Source organism: Orycteropus afer, unplaced genomic scaffold, assembly GCF_000298275.1.
Source record: "Orycteropus afer afer isolate SDZICR_OR568_19922 unplaced genomic scaffold, OryAfe1.0 scaffold00107, whole genome shotgun sequence".
In the NCBI taxonomy this organism is placed as follows: Eukaryota; Metazoa; Chordata; class Mammalia; order Tubulidentata; family Orycteropodidae; genus Orycteropus; species Orycteropus afer.
Genome location: NW_006921694.1, coordinates 1,354,823 through 1,373,821, shown reverse-complemented (window position 1 = coordinate 1,373,821; position 18,999 = coordinate 1,354,823). Strand labels below are relative to the sequence as shown.

The following is an 18,999-nucleotide window of genomic DNA, read 5'->3' as shown; positions in this document are numbered from 1 at the left end:
CTTTCTCCTGCTCTTCTGGCCTGCTACTCTGGGCGGGCCTGAGTTTCCTCTCCTCACCTAATCCCTTTGGCTGATTGCTCTTCTCTCTGGCTTCCTGGCTTTTAATCCCCTTTCTCCTGCTCTTCCTGCCTGCTACTTTGGGTGTCCCTGAGTTGTCTTTCCTCAACTGTAACCCTGGGGCTGACTGCTCTTCTGTCTGGGTTCCTGGCTTTTATCCTGTGTAAGATACACACTGTTCAAAATTGAGAGGAGAATCCCCCACACCATTCTTTTGGCTTCTTCTTCCCTTCTACCACAATTTCTTAAAAGTGATTAAGGAAAACTTTGTCATACATGTTCTTGGGCCATGTTCCTGAGCTTAATGTGCATGTGGGCACCTGGAAGTAGACCTTACGACTTCACAGTACTCATCTATCACCACTGTCTCCTCTTTGTATGTGGGAGAATACTTATAAAACATACTGTTAAAGCAGGCCTATGTAGAGAAAAAATTATGACAGGAAATATTCCCCAAATCACTAATAGTACTGGTCTTTTGTTGTGTGGGAAGGATAAAAAGATGAGTAGAATATTTTCCCAATTTTTGTATATAATACATATTCACATATCTAAATTACATATAATACATAAGTTATATATTATAAGTTGTACCTCTGTAAATATGCATATATATTTATATGAAATATATATAATGAGTTGCATCTAAAACATCATAGTAGAAAAATGAACAATTAATAAACAGCTTTTTTTTACAAACATATAGGGTGGTTCTGAGTCTAATGTATCAAGTCTTTAATTCTTTCTCACAAAAGTAATAATTGTAACATCTTTCAGAAGTCATCATTACCCTAAAATCATTTCATGATTCAGTTTTAAAGAAATACTCAGAACTCTATATAATTAAGTGAAATATGGTGAAATGCTCAATCTTACTCTTTCAGGAATGTAAGGAATTTTATAAATGTATTAAGTGATTATTGTCTAATTCATTTAATGTCAGTGCTCAGGGTTCTTTACATTGAGGGCAAACTCTTAATTTCATAGCTGGAGGCTTACATCTCTTTTTAAGTTTTCTGTCTTGTCAGTGAGTAATGTGATTATCTTAAGGGATCCCTGATAAATAAGTTTGAAAAGCTGAATGTATCACTTTACCACAGTAGTAAAAATGTTCAAAGAGCATATCCTACACTAAATAAATCAATATTGTCTATCCACATGTCTCAAACATAGTTTTCACAAAATCATTTTCCTTGTGTAAGCAAGTAAGGAAATGTATGTATGTAGTAGGCACAAATTCTGTGTACTTTATTGTTACCACCCCCTTTATGGGAAATAGTAACATATAACTAAGAATATTTTTGTTTTTGATGTAATCAGTAAATCTTTACTTTTTTTTTTATTATTGAAGGGATCAGTGCTTTGATTGGAATACCCAAGAACTGTGTTGTAGCAGCAGTTGGAAAAGAACTCAGTGAGTATGATTCTTTCTTCCTTTTAAAATATGAATTGGACTTATATAATTATGAACTAGACTAATTAGTTTTATATTTTAGGAACTTCTGCCCCTACCCCATTCTTGCTTTCCTGGGATTATTTACGTAATATGGAGACTGAGATATTTTTGAGATATTAGATCAATTTTTGTATCCCACTACTCATCAATATAGTTAGGTTCCAAAAATCAGGCTATTATACGAAAACTGGTATTACAGGAAAATGGAGGATGACCACATCAGTTCACAAAATGGAAGGTGACTGTGATTATTGTCACAGTTCACAATTGGAAGGTGACTGTGACATAACTGTCAAATTGCATCATTATATAACTGCCAAATTTCATCATTATATAACTGCCAAACCACTAAGAATAATGACCTACCATGCTGATACATAACCTTAACCATCACAGCCAGTGTTACTTTCTTTTCACCCCTCAGCATTTGTTACTGCCAGATGTATGTCATTAATGTGCAAAGTAAATAGATTTTTTTACTATGATTGTAAATGTGAAATGTCAGATAATGAGATATTTAATAAGACAGGAGTAGGTGTACTATACTTGATTTAACATAACCCAAGAGGGCAAGCTGTTGAGTGCTGAACAGGTGACCATCCCACTCCTCTGGTGCCAAAGAGGGCCATTTATACCCCACAGTTATTTCCCTTGCTGATCCACAATCATACTAAAGCAAAAATTTTAACCACATGAAATAACAATCAACATTCCAGAAACTAGTAACTTGGGAGGTGACTGGAGAAAGATTATTTGGAGAATTCACTAAATCAGGAACTGGGAAGTTTCTAAATCAGGAAGCCAGAATGGGGCCTATTTTCCTCAGCGAGGTTTGTGCCATTTCCTTGAGGAGTAAGAGAGTAAAGCCCTGAAGAAAGCCATTTGTGCTCACTGCCTTATGAATGGGGTTTGGTTACCGAGAAGTGATAAAGTAAGCATGTTTCTTATAAGCTGCTTTCTCTTGAAGAATTTTTTTCTAACGTAGCCCACAGGGCATTCGATAATTGCTTTTTGCTACTTTTTCTAGAGACTTGCCCTGGGATTTGCTCTATCAGGTGGCATATTTGGAAATGTCTGTGGGACATGGGATAATTAGTCACCTTTTGCTAACTGCTATCTGCAGGCCATGTGATTGGCAGTTTGCAGTCAAGCTTCTCTTTCTTCACCTGACCTTTCCATGTGTAATCATGTCTGAGAAATAATTTTCTAGGCCCTGTGCTTTTCCTTTCATAAGCAGTCTCTGAAGTTGAATACTTTGTGTTTAGCTTTTTCTTTCCTTGAAGAAATTTTGTTTTCTTGTGTTCTCCACTGCAGCTGAGAAGAAACTTACCTTTTCCCTGCCTTTCTTCTCTACCAGCTGATCATGTTTTGCTGTTTTTCCTTTTAACTCAGTGGTCCTCAGACCTTAATAAGCATTAGAATCACCTGAAGGGCTTGTTCAACCACAGATCATTTGGCCCAGTCCTCAGAGTTTCCAACTCACCAGGTCTGAAGTGAGGCCTGAGAGTCTGCCTTTCTAGTAAGTTATCAGGTGATGCTAAGGTTGCTGATTCAGGGGCCACTCTGTGAAGACTACTGTTCTAAATATTTTGGTCCCCACCTCTCCAATCTTGCTACTGTTGCTCTCTTGAGATTCTCATTCTCTCTTGACTAGTTGGCCACAGTAGTCTCCTAACTCAACTCTTGTCCACTGGTTTAGTGTTTCTCAAATGTATTCTCCAGTAGATGTTAGAGGAATATATCTAAAATGCAAGCTGTTCCCTTCTTAAAAGATTCCGTGGCTTCTTAACTGCCTACAGCATTCATTCCTAGACTCTCAAATTTCTGATCAGTCCACAGTTAAATAACTTTTGGAAAGCAGCATAAAATTGCCAGATTTTTATTTTGCTGAGTGAAAACATAAAACAAATTATCATGTCATCACCCTCATTTTGTAAAAATGACATTTTTAATAAAAAAGTATTGAAGAACATAATCTCAAAACAAATAATAAGACTTTAAATTGAATTCATATATGCTCCTTATTTTTTTTTTCATTTTTGCCCCAGATGAATAAAATCTTTGCCCTAGAAGACCAATGTAAGGTCACCAAACCAAAACCAAACCAAACTCACTGCTGTCAAGTCAATTCTGACTCTTAGTGACCCCCTTTGGGTTTCTGAGGTGGTAAATCTTTACGGAAGTAGATTGCACAGTCAATTTTCCTTCCTCAGAGTGGCTGGTGGGTTTGAACCACCAACCTTCTGGTTACCAGTCAAATGATTTAGGCACTACGTTACCAAAGCTCCTTAAGTAAGGTCATCAGTGGTCTAAAAATAAAATCCAGACTTTTCGGCATTTCAAGTCAAGGCCTTCATTATATGCCTCCTTTTTCTGAGCCTTTTATTTCTTGTTACTCAGCATTCACTTGCTTGTGAGTATCCCACCTGAATGTTTCTCACTTCAATGCTTACATTTACACTGTCAGCCTGTACTACTCATTGTCCTCTTGACCTGACTAATTTAAGAGTTCAGCTCAAGTCTCTCTTTTTCCTGTAGTACCCTGCACACATATCATTACATTTACTACTTTAAAATAATGTTTGCTTTTTAGTCCCTCTATTGACTCCTCTGCAGAATGTAAGCTCTTCAGCAAGTGAGAATTTCTTGTTCCTCCTCTTTATGCTAACAGATAACAGATGAATAAATGAATGAGTGAATCACTGAAATAACAATAAAAGATCAGTACTTCAGCAGAAGTCATACTATCATTTTACAAAAAATAGTAGTTGGTTTTATCCCAAAAATAATTTATAAAAAATTCATGGCATTCTTAAAAATGAAATTCTACATTTTACTTGGTTTTATCATAAAGATAGAATGCTATTTTTCCTTATATAAAAATAAATATTGTCCCTATAAATGAAGTCTTTTCTATTTGAAAGACCAAGCTACCCCCTAGGGTACTTGGTTTTAAATGTTTCATGCCAATTTCTCTTTTTCTATGTGAAGAGTCCTTTCAATGGGAAATATGATTTCTTTGTGCAGTAGCTGCAGTGACTTTCAGGCTTTACTAGCTAAGCAAGGCTGTCAGCTCTGAAGCTTCATCCTGGTTCAGAAGGCCAGGATTTTTTTTTTTTTTGACTCTCCCATAGAATTGCTGTTGCTCCTCTTTTGCCCTCTGACGTGATTCATTTTTGTTTTGTTCTGTTTAAGTTGTTAAATAAATGACCCTATGAATATTCATCTTTAAATATTATATTTATGGACTCTAGTACTTTATATGTTTCTTTTTTCTGTCAATATTTCAGATTATTATCTTGGTTTGATTAACTGGTATATTGCTTGTTATTCCAAAATCTCTATCACAAAATCATTTGATAGTTTTATTCCAACTGAGGTAGAATTTTCACAGAACCTTAAATAAGTATCAAGAAGAGTTCTCTTTCATATTGACTTAAGGACCTTCTTCTTTTGACAGTCACAGTTTGAATATGAATGTCTGTCTGAATTAAATAACCTTGTTAAAGATTTGTCAGTTGGTAAAATATTATCCAGATCTATAGAAATAATTAGAGCATGACTTTGCTTCTAGAGAAGAATGTGAGAAAGAAGGCAAACTCTAGTAAGTAGCCAACAAAAGGTACGACCTCTGACGCCTTCCAGTCTCTCAGAGACTGACAGATTCAGTTATACTGATCTTTGTACATAGCATTTTATACATTGCCTATTATAGCACTTAATACATTGATTATAAGCCAAGCCAGTCTCACTCCTACTCTAGACTGGGCATAGACTGACCATAGTCTGGGCCTAACATTTTGTATCTTAAATTCCTGGAACATAGTAGATACTTAGTAATGATTGTTAATTTATTTCAGTTGATTTGATTTTGAGTTTTCTTTATTAAAGTTAGGATTTATACTAATTTAAATAAAATCATATTTCTTAAAGTCAGATAATAAGACAGGGAACAAGTACATCTATTACATTTAATAAGAACTTTAAGGTTCCTAAAATTATAAGGCATATTCTCTCAGAAAATTTATAATTTAGTGATGTATCCTTAGACATAAAGACAAGAATTTTTAAAATAGTGGCTGCTAAAGTCTTCACTGAGTTGATGTTAAACATGAATTTGTAGCAGTGCTTACTGGCCTGGAGACATGACTTCTCATTTTGCTGGCAATGGGAACATGAATAAAGAAGGCTGACAGTGATGATGGTTCAGGGGTATGTGCCAGTCACTGGCTAGAGAAGGTGTGAGTAGAATAGCTGGACTTAGATTGAAGCCTCTAGAGGGGATGAGGCTTCAGTGGTTGATAGTGGGCTTGTATGTGTCAATAAAGGAAACAAGTTCTATGGACACACTCCCTTTGAACTTCAGTAGATCATTTCAACTATCTTAAGCATTTGATAAAAGTATTTTGAAGTAATATGTATAAGACTTTTCCTGGACATGGATTTTTCAGTATTGTAGGTATTTCTCACTTAGTGAAATACTTGCTTTTTTGAGCAGCGGTATTATTTTATATTCTTTGAAATTTTAATAAAATTTTATCTGTCTTTTCATTAAGTAATTTTTAGGTTGGTAGCACCCATAGAAGGATCACTAAAATGGGATATTCTTGAAGTTAAGCGCCTTCTTGATCACCAAGATAATATTCTCTCATTGGTTAACGTCAATGGTAAGTTCATTATGTACATGTTTCTATTTTGTAAAATTTTACACTTGTTAATATGACCTATTCTGAACTTTAGTCTTGTTTCTGGTATTCTAAAATTACTGCTGTTAAAGTAATACCTTGGATTAGTAGGAGTTGACGTTCTCTTAACTCTGAAGTTTAAGCTAGTAGAGCTGAGTAAATTCCATAAATACCTTTGGTAGGTCTCAGATTTAGGCACAAGGAGAAGAGAAAGCAGATCAAGGAGAGCATGATTACCTCAATCAGTACTTGGTAGCAGTGGGATGATTGTTGTGGGCTGTAAAGACTAATGTTTAGTAGTATAGCAGTCTTTCTTGGAAAATGGTTCTGGCAGTTCCTATTTTGTAGAGATGAGAAATAGTTATGCTTTTTTGTCTTACCCACTGTCTTCTTTTGACATTCACAGTTTGAACATGAATGAATGTCTGAATTAAATAACCTTGTTAGAGAATAATACTCACATGCAAGTTACAAACTTAGAGTAGAATGAACAGAATTCAAGTCCATTGTAATCATGATTAAATACTCTGAGTATAGTAGCAAACTAAAGGTCTTCGGAAAATGGGTCGTGTCTGCCCTTCCTCATGGTTGTTAGTTTCAACTTGTCAAACACCTGTTTAGCTTCATAAATTATTTTAATCAGTATTTCCCATGAGCTAAATCTCATATCAGATAGCATGATAGGATCAGAAACCACAAAAACTTGAGATTTAGGTAGTTCACTTGCAAATAAGTGACAACTTATATTTCAGAACTCTGCTGGATGATCTGCGTACAGAGGTCAGATTAGAGGGCCCCTGTTTGTTGTTGTTCTTGTTAGATGTTGTGCAGTTGGCTCGGACTCACAGGGACCTCATGTACAACAGAACAAAACACTGCCCAGTCCTATATCATGCTTACGATCCTACCTGTGCTTGAGCCTATCATTGCAGCCACTATGTCACTCCATCTTGTTGAGGATTTTCGCCTTTTTTGTTGACCCTCTACTTTATCAAGCATGATATCCTTTTCCAAGGAATGGTCCCTTCTGACAGCATGACCAAAGTAGGTGAAACAAAGTCAGGCCATTCTTGCTTCCAAGGAGCATTCCAGCTGTACTTCTTCTGGGACAGATTTGTTTGTTCTTTTGGCATTCTGTGGTATTTCAGTATTCTTTGCCAACACCGTAATTCAAAGGTGTCAGCTTTTCTTCAGTCTTCCTTACTCATTGCCCAGCTTTCACATACATGTGAGGTGATTGAAAATATCATGGCTTCTGTTGGGCGCATCATCGTCTTCAAAGTGATATCTTTGCCCCTTAACGCTTTAAAGAGGTCTCTTGCAGCAGATTTGCCCAGTGCAATACAATGTCTGATTTCTTGACTGCTACTTCCATGGGTGTTGATTGTGTATCCAAGTAGAATGAAATCCCTGACAACTTCAATCTTTTCGTTATTTATTCTGATGTTGCTTATTGGTCAAGTTGTGAGGATTTTTGTTTTCTTTATGTTGAGGTGTAATCCATACTGAAGACTGTAGTCTTTGATCTTTATCAGTAAGCGTTTCAAGTCTTCTTCACTTTCAGGAGCAAGGTTGTGTCACCTACGTATTGCAGGTTGTTAATGAGTCTTCCTCCAATCCTGATGCCATGTTCTGCTTCATTCGGTCTAGCTTCTCAGATTATTTGCTTGGCATACAGATTGAATAAGTATGCTTAAGACTGCAATCCTGATGCACACCCTTCCTGATTTTAAACCATGTAGTATGCCCTTGCCCTTGTTCTGTTTGAATGACAGCCTCTTGGTTTATGTACACGTTCCTCATGAGTACAATTAAGTATTCTGGAATTCCTATTCTTTGCAATGTTACCTATAATTTGTTATGATGCACCAGTCAAATGCCTTTGCATAGTCAATAAAACACAAGTAATCTTTTTGGTATTCTTTGCTTTCAGCCAAGATCCACCTAACATCAGCAATGATGATATCCCTCATTCCATGTCCTCTTCTGAATCTACCTTGAATTTTTGGCAGTTCCCTGTCAATATATTGCTGTAACCATTTTTGAATTATCTTTAGCAAAATTTTACTTGTGTGTGATACTAATATTGTTTGATAATTTCCATATTCTGATGGATCATCTGTCTTTGGAATGGACACAGATATGGATCTCTTCCAGTCAGTTGCCCAGGTAGCTGTCTTCCATATTTCTTGGCATAAATGAGTAAGCACTTCCAGCACTGCATCCATTTCTTGAAACAGCTCAATGAGCATTCCATCAATTTCTGTAGCCTTGTTTTTACCAGTTCCTTCAGTGCAGCTTGGACTTCTTCCTTCGATACCATTGGTTTCTGATTATATGCTGCCTCCTGAAATGGATGAATATCAACCAATTCTTTTTGGTACAGTGACTCTGTGTATTCCTTCCATCTTCTTTTGATGCTTCCTGCATTGTTCAGTACTTTGCCCATAGAATCATTCAGTATTGTAACTTGAGACTTGAATCGTTTCTTCAGTTCTTTCAGCTTAAGAAATGCCGAGCTTTTTCCTTTTTGGTTCTCTAACTCCAGGTTTTTGCACATTTCATTATAATACTTCACGTTGTCTTCTTGAGCTACCCTTTGAAATCTTCTGTTCAGCTCTTTCATCTTGTCATTTCTTCCATTGACTTTAGCTACTCTCCGTTCAAGAGAAAGTTTCAGAGTCTCTTCTGACATCCATTTCAACTGGGCATTAATACTTTTTTTCTCTTGCATAAATGAATGACAGATATTTGTATTTAGAAGAGTAAGTCAGAACAAGCAGCAGGTTAAGTTAACTGTGTTTTGACTGTGGATATAGATTTGGAGTCCAAAGCAACCTTCACTCTTTAACTTCTCTGGCTTTTTTTTTTTTTTAGCTTGAATGAACTTGGAAAAGAGGAGCGAAGGGGTGGAACAAAAGGGCATGGAAAGATTGTTGTTGTTGTTATGTGCCATTGAGTCAGACTGACTCATACTGCCTTAACTTTTTAAAAATTTTTATTGTGATTTGGGTGAAAATTTACAAAGCAAATTCATTTTCCATACAGTAGTTCACAGACACTTTGTCTCATGGCATTGACTACAATTTCCCACAATGCAACAGCTCTCCCCCAATCTCCTCCCCATAGTCACTTCTTCCCTGTGTCCTTCCCTCCATTCACTCCTAACCTCCGAGCTGTCTCCCTGTAGCACTGCCTTAACTTTTCCGCTATTAAAACTAGAAGCCTATTTCTCTCCACAGATGAGAAGTGAACTTACTTAATCAATTTTATAGAGTCTGTTCATAAACTATAGAAATTGGAGCTTAATAAATGACCTGATAATGTCATTGGAACCAAGGCAATATGATATTTATATGTATGATTGCTGGTAATTCTTTGTTTCTAAGTGATTGTTCATCTAGTTATTAAAGATTTCTGTCCTGCTGGTGTATTTGATAAATGAATAATGAATTCATAATTACTCATCTGTGTGTTGTAACAGTACTCATAATATATTTTCATGTCAAAATAAACATATTTTTACACCTTAATTTTTGATAACAGCATTACTACTTCATTTTGTGGGCATCTTATTTATTCAACCCCCTGTTGGATGTCTAGGTGCTCTTTAGATTTTTAACATTATGTATGACAACCATGCAGGTATGTCTTTTATGCACTTTCCTCAGGATGAATTTCTAGAAGCACAATTGTTGTATTAATGGTTTTCACTTTTTAATACTTCTTAAGTACTTTTTTTTTTTTGGTATGCCTTACCAAATTAATCTTTGGAAAGATTGTACCAGTTTATACTAGGATATTAGCATTACCTGAGAGTACTTACTTTCTATGCTTTTCCCAGCATTGGGTATTGTTTTATAATCTTTCACAGTTTGCAAGTTAGTGAATGATATGACATTGCTGTTATATTTCTTTAATTATTAAGGAAGTTAAACATTATTTCACATGTTTACTGACCATTTGTATTTCTTTTTTTGCCTGTTCAGATTGTTTGCCTATTTTTTCTGGGGGGTATTCATTGTGTTCTTATTAATTTATAATAGTTCCTCGTGTGTTAAGTATAATGAACTTTTTCTGACATCTAAATTGCAAATTTCCCCCAGTTTTTTTTTGTTATTTATGATTTTTTTTGCCAAGCAAGTATTCGTAATTGCTCCCTCCTCATCTCCTTTGAAGCGCCTTAGCAAGTATTTTCCTTCATTTTTTTAATGTACCTTTCATGCTTTTATCTATTTGAAATGCATTTTGATGCATGATACAAGATAAAAGTCTTTTTATCCCTTACATAGTTAACTAAATATTCCAACATGAGGTTTTTCTTTTCTTACTGAATTGAAATATAGTAATTATCATATGCAGAGTAACTAAGTAAATTGTGGATTATTTTTAGTCTTTCTATTCTATTAATTCTGTGTTTGGCCTAGTCTAAGTATCACCTTGCTTTAATTATTGCGATTTTATAAAGCATTGCTATTAGACATTCCACACATTTTTATCTTTAACCTAAGTAAAATAATCAATAATGAGGCATATGTGAACTTTTCCTAGACTTGAGTTTTGTCACTGGCTCCCATGTTGGAGAGCTGATCATCTGGGATATCCTGGATTGGACCATACAGGCCTATGAACGTAACTTCTGGGACCCATCTCTACAGTTGGACACCCAACAAGAAATAAAACTCTGTCAAAAACCAAACGATATTTCTATTCATCATTTTACATGTGATGAAGAGGTAAAAATCTATAAAATATCTATAAATTTTTTTTTAAGAAAACCTGCTTTCTGATACTTCAAATTTAATCCAGTGATGGATACAAAATGATATCATTCTCCATGGTTTTAAATTATGCTTTAAAATGGCCTGAGGTTTTTGGAAGATTGTACCACTTGCATTGACAAAACATTTTTATCTTAGCACTTATCTTTGAATAAAGATATAATTAAATGGCCAGAGATTTTAAAATGATATTGAAATTTTGGGTTGGACTAAATAATTCCATAGGACTTGAAGTTAATGTTTAAAATTATTTTAAGGAATACTATTGGGAAAAAATCCTTTTGTACATTCTAGTGCATTTTCTAGAAAGGTAAAACCAAAAACCAAACCAACTCACTGCCATTGAGTTGATTCCGACTCTTAGTGACCCCCGTTGGGTTTTGGAGGCAGTAAATCTTTATGGAAGTACATTGCCTCATCTTCCTTCCACGGAGCAGCTGGTGGGTTTGAACCGCCAACCTTCTGGTTAGTGGTCAAATGCCTTAGGCACTGCCCTACCAGAGCTCCTTAGAAATTAAAAATTTTAGGAATATTTCTCTTTTAGTCTCTGACTAAGATGATGTGTAAGAATTGCTAATTTTGGTCCTTTCTCTGGGCAGTGATGTTCTTAAAGCACTTTATGTATTTTTTTGTAGTAAGAGAGTACCAGCTCTGGTGGCATAGTACCTAAAGCATTTGACTATTTCTTCTTTTAGTCTCAGGGCCTCAGAAAATGTGTGATTTACAAGGAATGTTTATAAGTTGTAACCTTTGAGGAGAGGATTAGAGAAAGCTTTTATTGCACTGTATTTTCTACCTTCCTGCATTATTTAAATTTTCTAATTGTGTGTGCATGTTATATCTAGTACTGGTAAGTTTGAAATACCTGCAGGGTCACCTCTGGTGGACAGGTTTCAGTGGACCACCTAACTAAGACAAACTAGATAGAAAGGCCTGGTGATCTACTCCCAAAAATTAGCCAATGAAAACGCTGTGAATCACAGCAGAATATTGTGCTATGTATTTTCCTAGAAGATGAGCCCTCTAGTTTAGAATGCAGTAGACAGTAGTTATAACACTGAATTCAAACATATCAACAGTCATGAAGATGATGCTGGGCCATGCAACATTTTGTTCTTTTGTATGTGGGGCCACCATGAGTTGGAGCTGACTAGAGGTCAACTAATGACGACAATGCATACTATTATTTTTATTAAATATTTCAGTGGTAGTATTCTGGTTTGTGGGGGGTATGGTACATTTTTTTGTTTTATTTCCATCTCTCTCACTTAGAAGAAGAAAAGAATAGAATAAAAAATAATATAAAGAGTGCTAGTATAAGCATCGGAAGTGAAGAAAAACACACACACACACAAAGAGGGCATTTAGAAGCAATCAGCCCTAGGACACAATGGCCCTCGAGATCAGAAGAACTAGATGGTGCCTGGTTACCAATGCCAACCACTTAGGAAAGGATGAAATCTGGAGATCCTGGATAGAGTGGGAGGGAAAATGTGGAACAAAATCCAAAAACTCAATAATGACCAGAGTTACTGGTCAAATGAAATCTGGCAACACTCCCAATACTATGGCCCTGAAATACATTCTTTACCTGGAATAGAATACACCCCCAGGGGTGGGCTCTCAGCCCAGTAGTTAACATGATGTACATGCAGACCACTCAACTCAGGATGATGCACCCACATACTCTATGGTAATACATCCTTTGGAGCAATGGACCATGGGACACCAGAGGACCAACATTCAAATTGAGGAAGTATAGGACAAACAGTAGTGTATAAATATGAGGGGCATGGGGAGGGTTACAGGGTAAGGAGGGGAAGAGACTGGGTTAGGATTGGACATGGTAAATGGGGAATGAAACTAAATGTACGCATTATGTTGGATGTAAAACAAACTCTTAAAATAATAATAAAAAAAATAAAGAATGCTAGTATACCCACAGATTGTTTCTTTGTAAGTTTTACTTTGGAAAAAAAAAATCTATAATTAAAAAAATGGTCCCAGAAAAGATAGAGACTAGATTTCTTAAGAGTTTAGCCTAGTAATTACATATTTTAAAAATTTTATACCTATTTTCACTTTTATGAAAGTCAATCTTTAAAAAATTTTTCATTTTGTATGACTATTTTGATTGATGTTTGTTAACTGCTATAAATGCTTGATAAAGTACTATTCTGTGTCCCTAATTTTCTTTCTCTTGTTGGAGGGTCTTTCCTTCTTGTGGTGTAGTAAATTACCTGGTATGGCTTTTCTAGCCATAAGTCTTTGTAAACTCCATGGTGGAATTTGCCATGAGCAACTGAGCAGCTCCTGATTGTTAAAGTTATCCACCTGGGGTATTTCTGTTGCAAGTGGCAGGAAGCACTCTTCTGGGAAGTTCTCTCTCAGGTGTGTAGGACTCTCAAAAGGAGCCCTTGTAGAGACAAGAGTCTCTGACTGCTGGCTGAGAAGACCTGCTGAAATGCACTTCTGAGAGACATGCACTCTCTGAGAGAGAGAAGTGAGACGTGCTGCTGAGAGAGAGAACGTCGGCTGCTAAGTGAGACAGCTGGCTACAAGAGACTGAGTGCATTTCTGAACTTGAATGGTAGCCTGTTGCTTCCCTAATAAACCCCATAATGAGTGAGTTCTGTGTGGCCACTGCAGCGAGTTATTGAACCCAGCAGAGAGGTGGTGGGTGCTGCAAGAGGACTGGTTGGTGTCAGGGTTGCTGAAAGGGCTGGAGGGAGGCAGCATGTCTGGCCTCACAAGAATAGGCCTTAGGCTACTGATGGTTATTCTGTCTTCCTCTTGTGGGGTTAGAGGAGGTCAGAAGATGTGACCTCCTTGCCCCTTTGGCACTTCTACAGAGGATTTGATTACTGATGATGGGTGGTTGATGGGGTAATTTCTTTGAGTAAATTCTATCCTCAAAGTTTATAAATTCTCTAAAGGTAAAATCCACACATGGATTTCCTGGTCTGTAGCACTATTTTCTAGAGTTTCTTTGCATTGAATGCTTATACATAGGGCTCTAGGTTTTTGGTGAGCTCTTTTCATTAATATCTCTGGCTACTGGTCCTCAGTTTACATTGTTGGTTGCAGAATACCGATCCTGAGGGTCAAGTAGATCATTCCAGATTATGACTCTTCTAACACTTGGGGCATACTCTGGTCCAGTTTTGTAGTTCTGTAGCTTCTGTAGCCTTTGAAATCCTTTGAGAAGGTTTCAGAGGGCCCAGGGTCTCTGGCAAAAACAGGAGGACAATCTGTAGAGATATTTGAAAGGTCTGCCTCACTGAGTACCTACTGAGTATGAATGAATGATTCTAATACAAGTGCTAACAAAAGTGTGGCAACTTGAAAAATAATGTCAGAAACTAGGCAGTGTGCTTTAAGGAAAATGCAAGGTATAGATCATATGATTTTAATATTGACTTTATGTCTTATTTTGTGTGTGACTAGTTTTTTGTTGTTATTTTAACTTGCTCATCTAGAAAATGGCAATAAAGCTTGCCTGTCTTACCTTAACAAGATGTTTTGGGGTTAAAGTGAGATAATACTGGTGAAAGTGGTCTCAAAAGACTAAAGGTGTTCTTAGTAAAAAGGTATTTCTGATACTGTATTTGGAAGAATGTTATTGTGAAGCCAAATAATAGTGCTATCATAGCCTATGCTCTTTTGTATTCTTTGTTAGGTCTCTTGATTGCTTAAGATGTTGCTGTTAGTTGACTTTGAGTCGCCTCTGACTCAGAGTGACATAGTTTTTGTTGTTGTTGTTGTTGTTACGTGCCATCGAGTCAGCCCCAACTCATAGCGACCCCTCCGTGGGTTTCTGAGGCATTATCACTACAGAAGTAGGATTGCCCAACCTTCCTTCTGAGGAGTGGCTGGTGGGTTTGAACCACCAGCCTTCTGGTTAGCAGTCAAGTGCCTTGGGCACTATGTTATGTATAACAGAACTAAACGTTGCGCAGTCCTGTGCCGTCTACATGATCTTTGGTATGTTTGAGTTCATTGCTGTGGCTACTGTGTTAATAATCTATCTCATTGAGTGTTTTCCTTGTTTTTGTTGACCCTCTACCTTACCAAACATAATGTCCTTTTGCAATGCTTGGTATTTCCTTATGATGTGTCCAAAGTAAATGAGTCAGAGTCTTGCCGTCCTCTCTTCGAAAGAGCATTCAGATCATATTTCTTCTGAGACTGATTTGTTCAGTCTTCTGGCGGTCCACATTATATTTATTATTCTTTGCCAGCATTGCAGTGTGAATGAACAGTTCTTCTATTTTCCATTTTCACTTCCAACTTTCTCATGCATATGAGGTGATTAAAAAAGACCACTGCTTGGGTCACATGTGCCTTAGTCATTAAAATGACATCTTTGATTTTTTTTTTTTTTAAAAAAACACTTTAGAGAATTCTTCTGCTGTAGATTTTCCCAATGCAGTACTATCATTTGATTTCTTGACTGCTGCTTCAATGGATGTTGATTGTTGATCAAAGTAGAATGAAATTGTTGACAACTTTAATGTAGAGTTCAAGTAATTTTGCTCACATTTTTCAGGCAAAAGAAGCTAAGTAATTTTTCCAAGGATGTTTATTGTGTTATGTGATTGAAAACCCAAGTTTATATAGTTTATTCTAATTGTTGGCAGTAGTTATATTCTAGAAAGTCACTGTGAACACTGAATTAACAACTACTGAATGAACCATTGCTCCTAGGTTCTTGCAAGCCTCTGGTCACAGCATTTTCATCAGCCGATCAAGATAGAGCCTTGTTTTATGGTGTGTTGTTGACTCATCAACATTGAACTCATGCCTAAATGAGTTCTGTACTGTAACTCATGCCAACAGTACTGTAACTTATGCTTAAATGAGTTCATCTAATGTATGCTATTTTCTGCATAAGGCACATCACAGCCTTCTTGCACTTAGGAATATTATACTTAGGAACCATTTTAAACAGTAAAATCAGCAAAACAGCAGAAAAATGTGAAAAAAATAAAACCCATGGCACTAAATAGACTGCAAAAAGAACACTTGTTTACAGTAAGAGAGCTGAAGCAAGAAGACATCGTCTCTTTGTTTGGCATGTTCATTTGGGCTTTTTAAATTTTTTCCCACTCTTCGCATGTTCACGAATGACTATGAAAGCATTGCAAATACTAATTTTGAGGTTATAAATAAATTTTAACCAGTAGGGTACTTTGCAAATGCAGAATCCACAAGTTATTAGAATTGGTTATACTTCAGCAGTTATGCTGCAGAACAGTCTGGCTACTAGCTCCTTTCTCCACCTGTCATATTTGTGAGGAAGAAAGTGATGCTGAGGAGGTGTGATATACAGAGCTTTCTCTGTATTAGTGGCTGTGCCCTACCTTCTAAACATTCAGCTTTCCTTGGTGTTTTGACAATTTTGAACTTCAGAGGGCAGCACAGTAATTTAGGCTGAAGGTAAGAATAGGGAAAGTTACCAGGGCTTTCTGATATCACACTATGCCTGGAAATCTATTACACTAGGTAGTAGGATATACTAGTTTGACATCCATTTCTGAACTTTTGCCCCCTAGAATATATTTGCTGCAGTTGGAAGAGGTTTATATGTGTATAACCTTCAAATGAAACGTGTGATTGCCTGCCAGAAAACTGCACATGACTCAAATGTCCTGCACATTGCCAAGCTTCCAAACAGGTACAAGTTTCCACCTGTTCTGCATGCAATAGATGAAAGAAATTTGTGGCTCCGAGGGCCACCAACCTAATTCCTCATGTGGTAAAGTTACCTGGCATCATGGCTTGACCTGTTATGTTATTTTGGAAATGGAGAGTACCCAGGGTTCCCTGTAACAGACAAGTTTGATGCAATATATCACAAAATTTAAAAGAAGCAAAGTTCAAGTGAATTACATGGAATTTCCTGAAAGAAGAGATAATTAAAAAATTTGGTACTTATTTTAATGAGTAGAAGGCTTTTGGGCACTTAAAATGTACTCATTTTTATGTTTTCCATGAACCCACATTTTGCTTGTTTTAAGTTTATGGCCAGAATCAAATGGTGGTTTCTTTATTGCCTAAGGTTAGTGAATGAGGATTTTTTTTCTTGGTAAATTTGGCTGTCTTGGGATGAAATTAGGTGAAGGCAATACCATTTTTAATGCAGGATATTTTTAGAATGAAAGGCACACTGAGAAGAGATAATATTAAAAGGAAGGAAGGGGGCTGGGCAGGACATTGAAAATAATTCATAGCCTGTTTTCCTTAATGCATTTTAAAGAATGGAGATGATAAATTTAGAATATTTGAGTGTATGTAGCATAGTATAATGTGTGCCTTTCCTGAAGGGTGCTTTTACCTTTCCTGAAGAGTGTTTTTACTTCATGTTGTAAAGCCAAGGTAAATTGTGTTTTTTTTTTTTTTTCATATATATATATCAGTTCCTGCTAAGAGCTGAATAAAAGCAGTTAAGGCCCTCACTGATTTCTTTCACTGCTGCAAACTGAGCACTAGCCTTCCATGGTGCTCTGTCTTTTATACTCATCTTTTGTTCTGACAGGCAGTTAATCTCATGCTCAGAAGATGGCAGTGTACGCATTTGGGAGTTACGGGAAAAACAGCAGCTCACTGCTGAGCCTGTACCAACAGGTGAGTGTCTTCTCCTAGTCTCACTCTTTCTTTTTCTCATAAGAAAGGCAAGAGAAAATCAGTGGCCTGTAACCACAAGAGTAAGTCAGTTTAGAATGTGCTCCAAATAGAATTTCAAAGGAGACCTAAGATGTTTATAGGAGCCCTGGTGGCATAGTGCCTAAGGCATTTGACTGCTAACCAGAAGGCTGGCAGTTCAAACCCACCAGCCACTCCTCGGAAGGAAGATTGGGCAATCTACTTCCGTAGTGATAATGCCTCGGAAACCCGAGGAAGGATTGCTATGAGTCGAATCCTACTCGACGGCAGTGAGTTTGGTTTGGTTTCTTTGGTAAGATATATATGGTGAAGCATTTCAGAATATGGTCATGGGGACCTAGGATTTGTATCTTTACAACTTTAATTTATATTAATATAAATTGATTTAATATATAACTGCCTATTTATTTCCATTTAAGTCAACTGAGATTTTATTACTTTGAGAAAAAAACTGCTATTTTCTGATAATCTAAATGACCAGCTGGCCTAATAGTGGCATGTAATTAATTTATATCATCTGTAATTCTGATTGATACACTAACAGAATTTGTACTTTCAGATGTCAATCTAAAGAGTTGGTTAAATCTTGAAGCATTATCATTATCATTGAACTCAAATGGCTTTATGGAAAAATACACTTTTCTTTGAGTTTATGTCATAATCTCATGGCATTTTTACTTCCATGTTTTTGGTTTGAAAACAAAACCCTGGATGTTTAACAACCTTTGCATAAGAAATCAGATGCTGATACAATTTCTTCTGACTTACGTGCAGTCCTGTTGTTGTTGTTTGCCATCGAGTCAGACCCAACTCATAGCAACCCCTCCTTGAGTTTCCGAGGCAGTATCACTACGGAAGTAGATTGCCCAAACTTTTGTGAAGTCCTAGGGTATTGCTTTTGGATACATACACATAGCTTCTCCTCTTTACCCTTTATTACTATGGTCTATACTACATTATTTAGTGCCTGATTATGTAGTCCTTAACTGGTGATTGATTGAATTAATGCTTTTTTTAAAATGCCTAAGTCTGAACTATGCTTTTTTTATTCTCCCTAAATTAGATGCTGCCGTTCAAGCATTTACTTCTCTCCTCTTTGATTTGCAGCATCTATCTTTATCATGTTAATACACCTTCACCAGAGAGTGAGTAGGGGCTAAGAAAGGTGTAATGAAATGTTGTTGTTGTTGTTGTTGTTTGCTGTCGAGTTGGCCCCGACTCGTAGCGACCCCTCCTTGGGTTTCCGAGGCAGTATCACTACGGAAGTAGGATTGCCCAACCTTAAAAGAGGAAAAACAAAAAAACTTCAGCATAGTACTAGGGGTACCATCATTCCCTTAGTCCTGGACTAAAA

The 18,999-nt window shown here is 36.6% G+C and overlaps 1 protein-coding gene across 1 annotated transcript in view; it reads left to right on the top strand.

Moving 5' to 3' along the window:
• Nucleotides 1-18,999, top strand: part of WDR41 (WD repeat domain 41) — a 93,660-nt gene that overhangs the window by 58,011 nt on the left and 16,650 nt on the right. The window contains 5 exon segments of the mRNA XM_007943441.1: nucleotides 1,409-1,471; nucleotides 6,070-6,180; nucleotides 10,750-10,934; nucleotides 16,535-16,656; nucleotides 17,518-17,612. Of these exon segments, the coding sequence (XP_007941632.1) occupies nucleotides 1,409-1,471; nucleotides 6,070-6,180; nucleotides 10,750-10,934; nucleotides 16,535-16,656; nucleotides 17,518-17,612 (576 nt within the window).